Source organism: Nomia melanderi, chromosome 9 (assembly GCF_051020985.1).
Source record: "Nomia melanderi isolate GNS246 chromosome 9, iyNomMela1, whole genome shotgun sequence".
In the NCBI taxonomy this organism is placed as follows: Eukaryota; Metazoa; Arthropoda; class Insecta; order Hymenoptera; family Halictidae; genus Nomia; species Nomia melanderi.
The window spans coordinates 9,252,670-9,268,303 of NC_135007.1; the positions used below are offsets into that span (position 1 = coordinate 9,252,670).

At 49.4% G+C, this 15,634-nt stretch overlaps 1 protein-coding gene across 4 annotated transcripts in view; it reads left to right on the forward strand.

Moving 5' to 3' along the window:
* Positions 1 to 15,634, forward strand: part of LOC116427844 (protein pangolin, isoforms A/H/I/S) — a 282,374-nt gene that overhangs the window by 20,653 nt on the left and 246,087 nt on the right. For all 4 annotated transcript variants that reach the window (XM_076370446.1, XM_076370447.1, XM_076370449.1 and 1 more), the window contains one exon: positions 14,548 to 14,651. In XM_076370446.1, the coding sequence (XP_076226561.1) occupies positions 14,548 to 14,651 (104 nt within the window). The remainder of the gene's footprint in view (positions 1 to 14,547; positions 14,652 to 15,634) is intronic.

The window sequence follows — 15,634 nt, forward strand, 5'->3', positions numbered from 1 at the left end:
ATGTATGAAATTTATTTATTAATTGATTTTAGCTTCTATATCCACGAACTTGTAAAATTTCAAATATCGAAGTACGGAATTTACACACCTATTTCGATCAATCTTTAATTCTCCAATGCATTTAAAATTCTCAGTTACAGGATTAAAATTCTATCGATAATCGATGAAATACGATGAAATTAATCCTCTTCGGTTATAGTTTCTAATTAAGCAAATCCGAAGCAGCCTTCGCTAGTACAAGGAAACACTGCGAATCGCGCATTACGATGCATTACGAAATCCCCGCGGAAACAATGATTCCTCCGTCGGGCAAATGGCGCGAACCTACGCGTATCTGAGATTCCTATTGAAATTCCGTTGGCCTCTCCTCGAAACTGGTTAATTCTAATATGTCCATTCCCGAACGCCTCGGCGGGGCGAGGCGAGGCGGATGCCCCCGCGACGGGCTGAAGGAGTCCGCGGCGCCTGGAGAAGCAGGCCCCTAATTTGGGACTTTATCGTCTTGTTATCCTTGCACCTTATGATGCTGACGACCGAGCTCTCGGTGTCCCGGTGTCACTGTGCTCGCCACCTTTTCGTCGATGGTCAAAGAGAGGTTCGGCTTCGGCCCGAGAATGCACCCATACGGCCTGCTACTAAAGCGAACACGTACGCGTGAAACAGATGGGGGAAAGGAGGATTTGGAGGAGGAAGGGATGAAGTCGCGTACACATGGAGATCGAAAGCGAGAGAACGAGAAAAGGAATCGCGGGAGAGGGATACGGGCAGGGCGAGAGGACACGAGAGAGAAGAAACGGAAAGTGAACTGAGGAAAAAGAGGGAACGAGAGAGTAGTATTCTGGTAAGAGTGGGTGCCCGTGTGTCTCCTTGCCCCCTCTCCATTGGACACTCGGGCCCAGTGGGGCCCCTACCCCCTCCCACTGCTGTCTGCAGGCTGCCCGAGGCCAAGAACGCAGGGCCGTAGGCCCCAGCCTCGGTACCGTCGGTTATACTCGCTAGCGTTTGCGGCGTTGCCGAGTCCTCTCCCCGATCACTTGCCCTCGCACTCCCGTTTCGACGAGAAGGGCCCACTTTTGCATAAATTACCCGGCCGTGCTCTCGGCCTCGCGAGCCATCCCGTCGAGTCGCGCGTACACGCATGCCTCCTCCCCCTCCGTATTCTCCCGTTCGTTGGTTCGCTTGGCGGGAAAATTCGTTTCGGGACGTAAACGAGGCCCGATCAGCCTGGCTCGTGACGTTTCAACGAGGGAACGGTCTTACCCGCGGCCCGCGCGCCGCCTTCTCGGAACGCTTGACGCGCGTTTTCTTCGGGAATATGCGAGGACACTACCGCCGCGAAATTTATCGAGGACGATCTTGTCACGAGAGACCCGGTGGCGCACAGCTGCCAGCCTCCAGCAGGTGGATTTGTGTGCTTGTTAGTTCGTAATGGAGATTGCCACCTTAGATTTCAACGACCACCCGGGCTTCCGTCGAATTCTGCGTTTCTGCGGACTTCGTTTCGATTTCATTGTACTTCGTATAACGGTTTACCTACTGTCAGCTCCGGAATTGAAGTAGCGGCCGATGTTTCCGATGCCCGATTCTTTGGATTGATGTTTCCTATGTTTATTTTTTAGAGAAAGGTTGTGTTCACGAATCCAGTGATGGATGGTGAAGAATTGAAGCGCTGGGGATATTTTAATAGTAGCTCATGTATCTTAAAACTAAGTGGTTTCTTTTAAGATTATGTATCGACAGAATGCTTTGAGAGGTATCTGATGTATTTCATGAATGTTTCTCGCGAACTATTAAGACATCTTCACGCACTCGTAATAAATATTATTGCGTGCGAAACATACATATTTCATATTCTGCAATGTTGAAGTCGCTCATATCCACACAATTGTTAATTTTTTAAATTCTTGTCCGATTCCCTCGTCAAACTAGAATTTCTATTGGAACTATATTCTAGTAACTGCATCGTCTCACTGACCGAATAAGCAACCACGATTTAAACGAAATCATTCTTTCCGTGAACAGCGCGTAAAATAAATAAGAACCTTCAGTAATCCCTGGACACTATGTTAATCGGTGAACCTGCAAGGAAAGAAAAAGAAGACTTCAGTATTTTTACGCCTCATTCGAATTTCTCGCTAGATATGGGCTCAGCCGCCTCGTAAATTTCCTTATTGGACGTTCGTCGGGATTCGACTCTCCGCAGAACGGAGAGTGGGTACGAGCGGATGCGGGACTCCGAATACTCCTTTCCGGACGGAAGGTCGTCGGACCGAAAATATCGCGCGTGCACGCCCCGAGAGGAATTCCTGCGTTGGTTTATTTCTTTCTGGAAATTACCGGCAGTCGCGTTTCTGCGCGGACGTGTTCGCCTAAACAAGTAGACCGTGCGCCACCCTTTCGCCCGTTCCTTTTTTCTTCTCGCCACGAACGCCTACGAACCGTGGGCTCGATCGGCCATCCGGTCGATCGGCGTCTCGAAGTTCGGTTCGTTTCACGTCCCTGTCAAAACTCGGTATGCCTCGGCTCTCGTGATCGACTACCTGAGACAGTAATGCCGCGAAGAAAGCGCCCGGAGGTCCTCATTGTGGATTGAGCGACGTGAAATCCGGCCGATGTAGCCTCGGGCGTTGAAGCCGTCGAGTCGTGGAAACGTTTAAGGTGACACCGAGTTTTCGGGTAGATTACAGGTACGTTTTGAATAGCGGAGACCTCGAACAATATGTACCGCGAGTGCCACTTAATCGGCGTATCGACACTCGAAACCTTTTCCTTTCCGATAGCAAGACCTGCCCTCCGTTGCCCCGATATTCTTTTTTCGTGGACTCGTCGGAGGTAAACGGAGCTGATGATCGAATTACCGATTTTATTCCGGTGAGCCACGAAAGAGCAAAGCATTCCTGTTGGCACCCGCGTTTGGAAATAAGGAAAACCATGAACTCCCCCTTTCTACCACGTCCATGCTCTCTTCGCTTCTCTGGCTCTCTTTGATCCGCGGACTGTCCAAAGAGATCTCGCCCGATTAAAAACTCATCGCCGAGCAATAACGGCCGGCTACTTTCCTTTTTTAACCGTTATCGCGGATAACGTCACGCTCTCGCTTTCTTCTTAAGGCGTCCCCCGGTTATCTCAGCTTTATCTCGCCCCATTACCGTCATAAAATCCCGGGCTATGAACGGCGGGGGAGAATGCTCCGCTTTCTCGTGTTATTACCGCGTTCCTCTCGCGTTCTCCTTCTATCTTGATCTCGACGCGGCGGAATACGCGCCTCGCGGACCTCGTAAAATCGACGGAACGGGGAGCCGTGGACGCGCGCGACCGTTCCCCGATTCGTTCGCCATCGATTCGAGACGGGCCGTTTTCGACGTTAAACGGACTTTCGACCCCCGCGTCTTTAAAAAGTGGAAATCATGGGTCTGTGCAAGAAATAATTGTACACGAAGATTTTCGTAAATTTCATTGAAATCGATCTGGTTTGGGATGAAACCTCTGGAATACGAAACAGTTCCTTTTTTATCGAACATTGTTAACTGACGGTTTAAAATAAATTATTTCTAGTCGTTTTAATAGTTAAGGATGTTTTTATTGAGAACTCGAATTTTTTATTCGTAAATTGAAGATTGAGAATCTTTGAAAGCATCGTAAGTGAACAGGATGTTTCTTTATGTACCAATGATCTACGAAGAATTACAAAAACCGATTAAAGTTCAAAAACAATTCGATACCAATTAGTATCATTTATTGCTTACAAACCACAGATTAATACGGTTGTAAAACAAAGGCAAGAAAACCGGGCCGCAAGCATGCCTCACTAAAACGCATCGCTTCCCATTCAATCGCATCCCAATTAACCCCGAATTCCATCCAATCACGTTAAACCACAAATCAACCAGCAGAAGCAACTTCCTAAAATTCACGGTTCAAATCATCTCGGAACACGAGCCACGCCGAACAGGGGGCCGTGAATCTCCGTAACCGCGTCAGAGAAAATATGCAAGAAGCTCCGCGGCGGGAATTGGGCGATTCCGGCAATCGTAGATGGTGTTCCGAAGCTGCGCAGACTGGCCAAAGCAGCCTTGGCAGAAGGCGCTGGCACGGCACCCATTGTCCGCGCCGTCTCTTGTTACGAGACGAGACGAGCCCCGGTCGGAGGGAAAGAGAGAGGGACCAGGGGCCTCCGCGAGAGAAAGGGACGGAAGGCGCGCGAGAGAGACGGGCGGAGGCAGTCGGGCAGAGGCAAGCCGAGCGGCGGTCAAACAGGCAGACCCAGGCTCCTTTCCTCCTCGTTCTTCTCCTTCGTCCTCTCCTTTCGTCCTGCTCGTCCTCTCTTTCTTTTGTTGCTTTCCTTCGCGCGGGTCTTGCCGTGCCGAGGACCGTGCCGAGGACCGTGCCGAGTCAAAACCACCTATGTGCCTGGCGAGGAGGCCCCCGGCAGTAGGTCTGTTGCCTCGAGGCCCCTGGCCTCTTCCACGACCACCTCTCCTTCCTTCTTCCTCTCCCACTCTGAGGATCCCTCTCTTTCCATCTTCTTCTCCCTCGGCCGTCTCACCGATCCGCGTCCCTCGCGGTGGAGATCGCAACGAGGCTCCTCCGGTCGGGCCCAACTTGACCTCCGGTCAACCCGGGGCCCTCAGACTTTTCGTACGCGGTTTTTCGAACAGCGGAGCCGTCGATAGAAACCGAAAACTCTCTCGCTCGCGGAGTCTCGTTCCTGAGTTCGGCCCCGGAGGGAAATTTATGCGATCGAGCAACGGGCCGCGGCGCGTACCGGGCCCGTTTCAAGGACTCCTCTCCCCACCACAACCTTGTTCCGATTGAATTATGAAAATCGACCGCGCGCGCGTGCAATTCGCGACTCGCCGAGGGGAACGCGCTCGTGGAATCGTATTTCTCGGCGGCGTTTCGTAAATCGCGGGCGAGCTTCTCCTCTTCTCTTTCGGCGTATCCTCGAGATGCGATCTGCGGGGATTTTGTTTCCGTCGGCGTAATCCGTGGAACGACTTCCGGCTGCGGCGACCGTTCGTGTCAGGAATCCGGACGTAATCGACGAGCCTTGGCGCGTCCCTTCTCGCGACGGAGACTTCGATTGCTTCGATTTCTTCCCCGTGATTGTAACCAGCACGTCGCGGGCCCTCCGTCTACGTGACGCGCTGCTACGGCTGGCCTCGGGACCTGTCAGGAATCTCCGCGGGCCCCATTACGAGGGTGCGCCTACTTGCCCGTCTTTTATACGGGAGAAAACCCGTTCCGTTGTCTCGGATCATCCAGCGCACGTGCGCTTTTCCGACTGTCTTTCATCGCGCGCGTCATCGCCGGGGACTAGTTTTCGCCCGGTGCGCCTTTATATTATGCAAATGTCCCGGCCACGATAATGGGATCCAGTCCTCGCCTCGGCGAATAAATAATCGCGCGAGCGCCTGCTTTCTAATGAAAACCAACCGCGAGCCGCCTTCGAAATTGTATCGCGTTTCTTCCGTGAAGTTTTCTCCGAACTCCTGCCAGCAGATTCTCTTCTTCAATGATCGGTGCTTGGAGGACGAATGTCTGTACGCTATGAGAGAAATTTGGTTACGACGCCGGGACCAATGGAGGGGACAAACAGATTTCCGGGGAAATTCATCGGAGTCAACAAGCACGGCTTGACCGCGACACTTGTTGCGTAAACCAGCCTGTCTGCAGACAGTCTCTTCGCCGTGCCCCCTTAGCTATGCTCTGCTCCGCTCGAGGCTTCCTCCCTGGCTCCCTCTAATTTCTTGTATACGGACCTCCCGCGTCGAGGGTCACCAGGTTACACGCCGCCACGCATTCCCATTTCGGTGTTTCACCAAAAGCGCTCTTCCGCGCTAGAAACCCGACTCCTGGATTTCTTGGAGCTGTTTCATTGCGGCCGGCCTCTACTCGGCTGATCGCAGAGATATCCTGGTAAAAAATTCCGTGGGCGAGTGCAACTTTGCGAAACGTTCGATGAGGACTGCCGGGTATCTTGGACCGTCATATGGATTATTACTTTGCGGTAGCATACGTGATTGTTTCATTTTAAGGGTGGTGCTACTCTGACGATGAATATTTTCTGCGGTGAAACTGTTGCGTCAGCTTTTAGCAAAATTATATCGCCGCTGTAGGGCTTGGATTAGGTGGTGCAAGCATTGTACTAATGCTGTGTGAAAGTTTGATATAACCATCTGATGTTGCTTATAGTTGCTGGCAGTTAGATAAATGCGAGAGATAACGTTTCTGTACGTTGGATCTATGTATTTTCTTAATGCGTGGACTAAAATGAAATTTACTGTGTACAAACATTGTACAGAACCATCCCCTTGCGTTATAATATACAGATGAATACTTCTTTTCTTTTAAGTCGCGATGAAATGCTACCTTTTTGTTACCAATATCCAACTTTCTATCTATCAAATTGTTAAAAATAATACATGTTCCTGCAATCGCTTATTCCGCTGCTGGTATTTGAATTCTCATCCGGATGTTAAGTCGACGCAAATATTTTTCATTCTGCTTCTTCACAACCACGCCGCCTAGTGCTCTTTTTCAAGGACTGCGACTAACAGCCAATGTCATAGGTTTTAACGGGACAATCCTCGGTGAAAATCGTTCGTCCCAAACAACCGGCATCTGCAGCCAAGAAGAAGCACTTGTTGCACAAAGGGTGCCCGGGGGGACGAAAATTCTTCCCGTTGCCTCTCCCCTCCGATTTCCTTTCGACGAGGAACAAGGCCCCCCGCGTCGAGGGGTCACGGAACAACCATGACCGAGAGACACAAGCACGGATTTCTATTGACACAGGCCAATAGGCTGCTAGCCTCCGGTCTCCGCAGGAATCTGTGCCCTTTTAGCGAGGCGAGTGTAGGAGAGGGGGTGCCGTAATCCTCGGCCCTTTTCTCCGCAGACCGTACGCTCCCGTGAGAGATGGGAAAGCTTGATGAATCCTCGCCAAAATCGACGGGGAAATCGTATTCCCGGCACGTAGGGAATCCGAGAATTAATTCGTATTCCTCGTAAGTTCCCTCGAAGTTAACTGAAAAACGAGCATCCCCGATCGACGGTATTGTCAGCGTCACGTTGGACCCTTCCGCGACGTTTCTTATTTCCTCGGACAATGCACCGTGAATTTCGAACGTTCTCGTCAGATTTATTTCGCCGGTTACGCGGCAAGAAATATGTTCCTCTTTCGAATTCGTCGAATCCCCCGACCGGGGGGGGGGGGGGGGGGAGACGCTGATTGTCCGGTAGATTTGAGAACCGCCGTGGCGCAGCGCGATGTCGGCAGGTCGGTAGGCAGGCGTATAGCGTTGATGGACCAGAGCTAATCTAAAAATCGCCGGAACTTCACAATTATAGTAATTTACCAGCCGACAACAAGCTGTACACACAAGCTTGCCCATAATGGCATTAACGGCACGCTCTTTCGCTCCGTGTCCTTTTTAGCCGGAATCCAGCCCTGATTCCAGTCCCGAAACCGACCGGACTTTACGATCGTGGTTCGACTCGATCCTTGATCCTCGTGCGACCGTTCACCGCGGCAGAAGTCTCACGCTATCCGCCGTCGTTTCTTCTCGCTCGCCGGCTCCCTCCTCGCGCGGGGAATATAATTGCTTTCGTTTTTCCTTTCTTTCTACCCGGCCTCGAAAATGGTGGCTCGGCGCCGTTTAGTCAAGTTCGACGTGTAGAACGATCCGCGGAACCAGAGAATTTCCGCTGGAAGGTTCCCTCGCCTCGACCACAGTCACAAATGGATTTCTTGTGTCATGTGACTCGTTACTCTGATGATCGCTGCCGCACTCCGCGCCGGATTACAGGAGATGAAGCTAGCTAACGGGATAGATATATCGTTTGTAACCGGGCACCGTCCGTCGTCACGTTTTCGTTCTGGTTAAACGAAAATGATCCGTCCCCAGCCGCGCAGCCGAACAATGCTCGCGAGAATGCTCGTCGAGGAATCGAGGCACTACGCGAATCCATAATAATCTATTCGTGGCTTCCGCTGTTTGCTTCCTCTGTTTCGGCGTCTCCTTTCCACGAATCGACCATGCGAAGTCGCGAATATTGTTTAAGAATCCGTGCAACATTGAGCGGTTCGCCGCGATTTCCTTTGGGAATTTCGTGCCAGGCTGGAAATACAACCAGATAATTGTTTCATTTTCATTGGCCCTGTTTCTGTCAATTTGCTAAGTTCTCGTTCGCCAGCTACTCTAGTGATTTTCGTGAGTCGAGGTAATCAGCTTTGTGAAGCGAGATATAGACGATATTGATAATGATTAATTACTGCAATTTTTTTTACTTTAAACATTGCGTTTGTAATTTTATTTCTTTGATATGAAGATGCGTATTGCATTACAAACGAACAATTTTGTATGTTCTATTTTGCACAAGAAATTCAATGTTGGAAATTTAGTATATCTTTTTATTATTGACACTTTGTCACTCTTAGATTTCTAACATAAAATTTCACGTAACTTATATTTGAACGTATAAAATGATGAACAAATGGCACTAGCAAGCTTGCATTTTCACAGACGTACCCAAGCAAAATCTCTCGATCGAGGGACTCGCCGCGTCGATAAAATAACCGACAAAAGAACAGTCATCGAATGCCCTGACGCGAGACAGAAGACCAGAAGCGCGGCTTCTAGAAAAATCGAGAGTCACGGCGAACGCATAGAGAATTCGCCTCGGCGAAAGCAACAGTGCGACGGGGATAACAACCTCGATGGCCTTGAACCTGCTTCCTAAATCAATTAGCTTCTACAGTGGCGCAGCGTTTCGTACGATTCCATGGAAAAAGGAGTTGAGCGCGCGTGTGCGATCGGGGTTAGCAAAAAATTGCGCGGCCTGTGAAACCCTATCCAAAATTCGGCCGAGCAGAAAAGGGAAGCGTTGTCTCGCGGTGTACGGTTGTCTACGGCCGCAGGCTCGTTCCTCTCTTTCCGAATGCATATCCTGAGTGCACATGTGCGCCACACTCCTCGCGCCAAAGTTTATTGCCAGCCCCGTCCTTCCACCCCTCGCGCCCTTCGGCTCCCACCATCCTTTCCATCACGATCAGCGTGTGCCTCCTCCTCCGCTCGTCTTGCTGCGTTCCATCGGCCTTTCATGCAGCATGCGCGCGAGCGAACGAGCTCGAGCGAGCAGGCGAGCGCTATACCGACTTAAAGTTCGTAGCCGTCTTCTCTCGCTCGCTCTTCTCGCTTTGCTCCCTCTGACTATCTTTCTCTTTCTCTCTTTGTTCCTCTCGTTATTCTGTCTGTATCCTCCTCTTTCGAACTGCTCTCTCTTTCAATTCTCTCCTGCAGGTTTGTTTACCTCGCAGTCTTGTTGGAATAATACTTCGGGACGGTAATTATAGATACCCCGGGCACACAATGCCCGTTGACTTCGTCGCGCGTTCTGCTCGACTCGAGTCGACTTTCCTCGACCCGACCCGACCCGGCTCGAGTTGGACGCGACGGAGGAGGCTGTTCATCGGAGGAAGAATGAAAATTTCTATTTTCGACACGTGTTCCTTTCTGCCAGCGGGAAATCCGTTGACCCCTCGATACCGTGACGGCGCTTTCAATTTCCGGTGGAACAATTCGTCCGGATAGGTCCAGACGTTTCTCTTTCGTTTGTTGACGCGTTCGTCGGTGTGCACCGCCTTGCGGGTGTTGGTCATGCGATTATTTGAATGGTCGACTCGATGAACCGCGTTGCGGTTTCGATAATTGAGCTAGGTGTGCTCTGGGATAGATTTTAATTGCTGTTGGGATTCGCTTGTCGGTGCGGTTGATTTTGATTGAATAGTTTTGAATAGTTCGGGTACGACAGCATTAAGTTTATAGAAATGTAAGCGATGCTTTAGGTAAAGTCAAGTAAAAGATAGATGAAGTTTGAAAAATAAGGTTCAGATGACTTTTTAACTCGATATACGAACAAATGCAGTGATAATATTTGTAAACATTCGCGGAGCCTGTGATTCAAATTCAACAATTCATTCTCATGGTGATGAATGAGTGAACTAATTTCGTTGGGGCTTGTGAAACACAAGAATGTGAAGGGAACAAACGTCACGACACGTTCATTCTTTCGTTCTGAATAAACGACTTCGATTTTATGGGATTTTTATGCGCACTAGTTCACTCGCAGGCATACCGATTTCCAAGTTCATTAAAACTACACTCGCGCATGTACACTGCCGTTCCACACTTTCCCATTCAAAATTAACACGTCCGCTGACAGCGTAATATCTATGGCTGCAAGGCACAATGCTGTAAGTTACATGTTTCTGAGATTCCTTACTTGAAAGATCATTTATCAATAGCTGACAGTAAATTTCAATATTCCGGTATTCCTTTCATGGTAATATAAAATTATTTCAACACATGTTTTCATTCAAAAACACAGATTCCATTTGGAACAACCGACTGACATGCAAACTAAATTATTCAAAAATGTAATTTCACACTACTTTTCTACATTTAAACTTATCTACAGTTTGCCAGGCAAATCTTCTGCCACTCAACGTCTCAAAAAGACACCAATTAACCCTTTTTACCCTTTTCTCGTCCAAACAGCCTACAGCGCACAGCACACTGCGCGAAAATACAAAACCCGAATCAAAATCCGAGTCACGCATTGCCGTCGAATTCCCGCGATACCGAGCGCGTCAATGTAATAACAAAATCCCACTCTAGCAACGTCCGTATCTCCCCGATAAAATGGAAGCTGCCACGGTCTGCGCTCAAGGCAGCGCGCCGCGACAAATTCGCCGCGGCTCCAGCGACACTTTTACCGAGCGAAGCGCAAGTTAAGCCGGTTCAGACGGTGTCGTCGTCGTGGTGGACAGATAAAACTTTCATTAAAACCGTAGCCTATTTGCTCACGCGATCAGCTCGCTCGCTCGCTCGCTCATACGCCGCGGCACGCTCTCGCGGCTTTCATCGGCGCGGTCCGCGATTAAACGGGGAACGCTCGCGATTCCGGCGAAACTCCGCGGGCCGCGGTATGCGTGCGTGTGTCGCGTTATTTATAGAGCCGCGTGGCTGACAATTTAATCGTCCGCAGTCGTGTGAATTGCGCCGATCCGTGCGGTTCGTTCGCCGCGCGCGCGAGAGAGCCTGCCGAACGAGAGGATCGAGGCGAGCCGAGGCGCGCGCGTGTTCGCGTGTCTTAATAAGTTCGGCCGGCCTGCGGAAAGACGAAGAGGGAAAACGAGAAAGAGAGTCGAGCCCGTATGCGTGTGTCTCGCTACTCGGAAAAGGTCAATGGTCTTGCGTCGGGGGACCGATCGAGATCATCGCGGACGGAGCAGCCTCGAACGGAGAATTAACTCTTTCATGGTCGGTGGTGGCTCGCGCGATTCCACCGTCGAGTCGCGGCGGTGCCGGCGGTCAACTTCGCTGCACCCGCGCGTGTGCAGCGTTTCCTCTGTTCCCCCCTCCCGAGCCTCTCCTCCGCCGAAGTATTAATTAAGCACGCGGCTCTCCGGCCGCCGCTACGCGGCTGATTTATCACCGTTTACCGCTAGCAGCGGGTCTCTCGCGTTGCTTTTGTTGCGGTCCGTTGCGCCGCTATTACGACCCATTTTCGCGCGCCGATAAGAAATCAAACGGAGCTTCGCTGGAATTCCGATCGGGTAAGAGAGCGGTGGATGAGGAGAGGAGGAGGAGGAGGAGGAGGAGGCGGGATCTAGAGTACACCGTCTCTCGCGTCAGGTGTTACGAGGATAATGCTCAGGCGTGGCTCGCAATCGCTACGACTATCGGGCTTCGCAGAAACGCTTATCGTGGTGTGCACTTCGTCCCCCTTTCGACAACGTTGTACGGCGACAGACAGCACGCAACCTCGGTGAACTCTTTGTTTTTCCTCTTTTTTCGGATACCTCCACGTGTGCGAGAACTGCGTGCGCGACACGTGGACCGCCGCTACGGTGTTGTTATATTACTCCATTCTGTCTAATGTTATTGCGGTGGTCGATCTATCGCGGTCGGCCGTGTAAGGGTTTATGCACACGAGCGGCGCGATCTCGCGGCGGTGACGCTGGCGATTCTACATATATGTACCATATACAAAGAACAAATTTCATCTTACATCATATACATAATTAAAATAAGGAGATGCGTTGCGGACGCAGCGATTTCGCGCGATTGACAATATGGGTGGCAATGTTCTTCATTTCCCAAACCTCAGAGATAACGTCAAGGGTTATTGCGAGATTGCAACGGATCACGACGCGGATGACAGATATATATAATTCTTTCCGTTTTTAATTCTGTATGTGCTGTAAGATGAAATTTTCTTTGTACTTGTTATCCACGAGAAGACCTCTGAAAGTAATGCCGGTCGCATCGGTCAGCTTTCATCTTTTCTTATCTCAGTTTCGATATCAATTTGCTATTCGTCAATACGGCTACGCATATCCAATCAAAACCGTAAACAAAGTCCCTAGCGACAGACCTTTCTTACCTCTGTGCCGCCCCGGGACTCATCTCGCGAGCAAGCCGCAATATGTAAAATCGCCGCGAAATCGCGTTGCTCGTGTGCATAGACCTTAATACCCGCTGACGACCGACCGAGAAAAACCTAGCTACCGGCGCGCCAACACCGGCGATACGTTTCTCCTAGCGGTGGAGTAATGGCGTTGCCGATCACCTAAAGATCCTCGTCGGCAGGTGATAAGATCTGCCCGCGGGGCGGTGGGAGTCGCGCCGATGGCTAACTCTCTCGACGGTTGGCGGGGCCGGTCAGATCGGGGAGACGATACTTATCAGTTCGAATCCTGAAAGCAGGTTTCTGCCTCTCGAAACAACGATCGAGTTTCGCGGAACGGACCGACCTATCTCTTTCTCCCTTACTCTCGCCATTTGGCTCTCCTCTTCTCGCTCCCTCGCGACCGGCGCTGGTGGTTCTCCAGCGGGACAGGATCCGCCTTCAGCAGATTCGAACGACGCAATGGCCCCACTGCCGGTCGAAGATGATCGGTATCACTTGGAGTCCTTCGTTGCTCGCCGCGATCCAGTTTCGCGGAACGGATAAAGTCGAATGATTTCTACGCTGCAGAACCATCCATCCTGAACGCTAACCCCCGTGCCGCGGATGGGATATCCGTGGAGCTCGGCTGAACGGACAGCTTCGCCCGGGAGAGCGAATTAATCCTTTGCGGTCCAGGTACGGGATATTCTTGTATCGAGCGGCCGATGTGCTCTTGGTGATTGTTTTGGAAGGAAATCGTTCGATTGGTGCGGCGGAAAGTGTTTTCTTGGGGAATGGAAACATTGTAGTTGACTGGTATTCCTTGTATAAAGAAACAGGCAGGGAAGGAAATGAAATTCCAGCGGCGCGTTTGAAATTGATTGTGTAATAAGTTGATCATTTTTATTCTCGCGTTACGCGCATCGGACAATTTATTTCTATTCGCAGAGGATATGTTTACTAGAAAAGTTCATTTACTTTGCTGGTACGATGGTTAGTGCTACAAAGAATATAACATCGAAGGAAGTTTTTAAATGTAACTGTTTAGTTAAGTTAATAATTATTGTATCTACGGTCCGTATAAAATACTAATTAAATGGGTTGTGTTTTTGTTTATTTCGATTTAAAAAAAGTTAGGAAGAAGGGAGTCATTAAAGTTCCTTATTGTCCTGAGAGATCCCTTAGTTGGAAACCAGTATACTGGTGGCGGTAGTTGAAGGGTTAAAAAGACGCAGTCACCAGGTAATGGGGAATGAAACTTGTAGCTTCTCGCGCCGCGAAACGATCTCTATCATTTGGTATCGCTCGTAGCAGGTTTTAGCGTCAATGCTAGCCAGTGATTTTTCTACGCGCGGACGTGAATCGGTCTATCCTGCCGTGGAATCAAGTCCATTAAAGAGAACTGGGTTTAATGGAGACGTAAGAGAACGTCGTCGATCGGGAAAGCCGAACGGGACTAATTTGCCGGTGAGAATCGTTCGGCAGGATTTATTCGAGAAGTTATTTATCACGTCGAGTGCTGAACCGGCACCTATAAAATACCGCAAAAACCAAAGCAATTTATTTAATGAAACGGAAACTGAAAAGCCAGGATTTATCACGATTACTCTTTCAAGTTTCTTGCATCCCGCAGGTTCCAATAAAATTTGATTCACACCGTGTACCGTCGTAAAAATTAATTTTTATGCCTGAATCAAAAAACTCCACTCCGCCGGAAACTCGAGAAACGACATTCGTATTGTAATCGTATGTATATCAAATTCACGAACGTTCCGGCTAACCACCATTTTCGAGACTTAATTTGTAAGTGCCCTGGCATCGAGCTGATGTCGCGATAAAAAGTCTGTATAACCGAACGCTATAATAGCTGACGAAATTTCGTTGACTCGTCTATAAGCGAAATAATTGAGCTATGTTCGCCTTCCCGTCCGCTAGACTTCTGCCTCACGAATCGTACGTTTTACGACCGAGCGATTAATACCGGTGACGCGATCCGGTGGAAGAGAGAGGCGAAGGGGCAGCCGAGATTCATTTCTTTTTTTGATTTTTCGGTGAATGGGATGTTTGACGTGTTTCTTGTTGGTTTTATAGGTAAGGTGGATCCGACGCCGCATACTTCGTCGTTCAACATGGGCTACCTCGTCTCGCCGTACCCCTACCCCAATGGCGCCGGAGGACCCATTCCTGTTTCTATGGTGAGTCGCTTTCTTACTTTGTTCTTTTTTTTTAAATTCCCGCGGGCTCATTAACGCGGATACTACGGGTGTTAGGTAATGTTGGCTATGTTACACGATGGCTCCGGAATACCAGCTGAAGGAGTTCATTTAAGGTGTGAAGGTTTGTTAAGATTCGAAGAATATTTTCGGATCATCTTAAGATTATTTCGAAGCTGCATTGTTAGATTTGAGAATTTGTATTACCGGATTTCTAGCAAAAATTATTTTTGTTCAGAATAATGCAATCGTGTAATTAATGCCAATTGATACGAATTCCTGAAGTTAATTCTTGGAAGATTTTATGCAATAATTCCTGAAGTTTTTATTTTATTTCATCGAATCTGTCGATACGAATCAACAGTGATATTCATTCAACTAGGTTCCGTAATGTTTCTTTAATATTTAAAAATATTCAGTAGCTACCTACAAACGAAAGCAGCCGTTTAATCGTTAACAATCATGAATGCAAATTCCTTGCTAGAAGATTGTCGCGAAAATAAACGGGTTATCCATTAGCCCGTTCGCGAACGATTCGACGGAGATAAGCAAAGAATTCTCGGTCCTATTAAAATTTTAATTGTGAGGATCGCTTTCGAAACAAGAGCCGCGTCGCGGTCCCTCTTTTGTTTGCGGGAGAGTTCAACTCCGAGGCGTTTCGCTCTGCACCCTTTGAATCGTGATTCCGGTATTGATTTATGATGCCCGCAAATTGGATTCACGATTTATTTACGAGCGAGCGTTCGCGCGCTTCGCGGCCCCATGACAAAGTGCCGCTGGAAACGGCACTGGAATTGTTTCTCTTTCCGCGATGCTCGTATCCACGAGCTTTTAAATAATTAACCGTCTCGCGAGAGGGACTTGGCGCCTCCTAACAACCCGGTCCAGGATTCCTCTTTGATATTTCCATCGCGCGGCGACCCTTGTTAACGCGAGCATCGAACTTATTCGGTTGCCCGTAAATT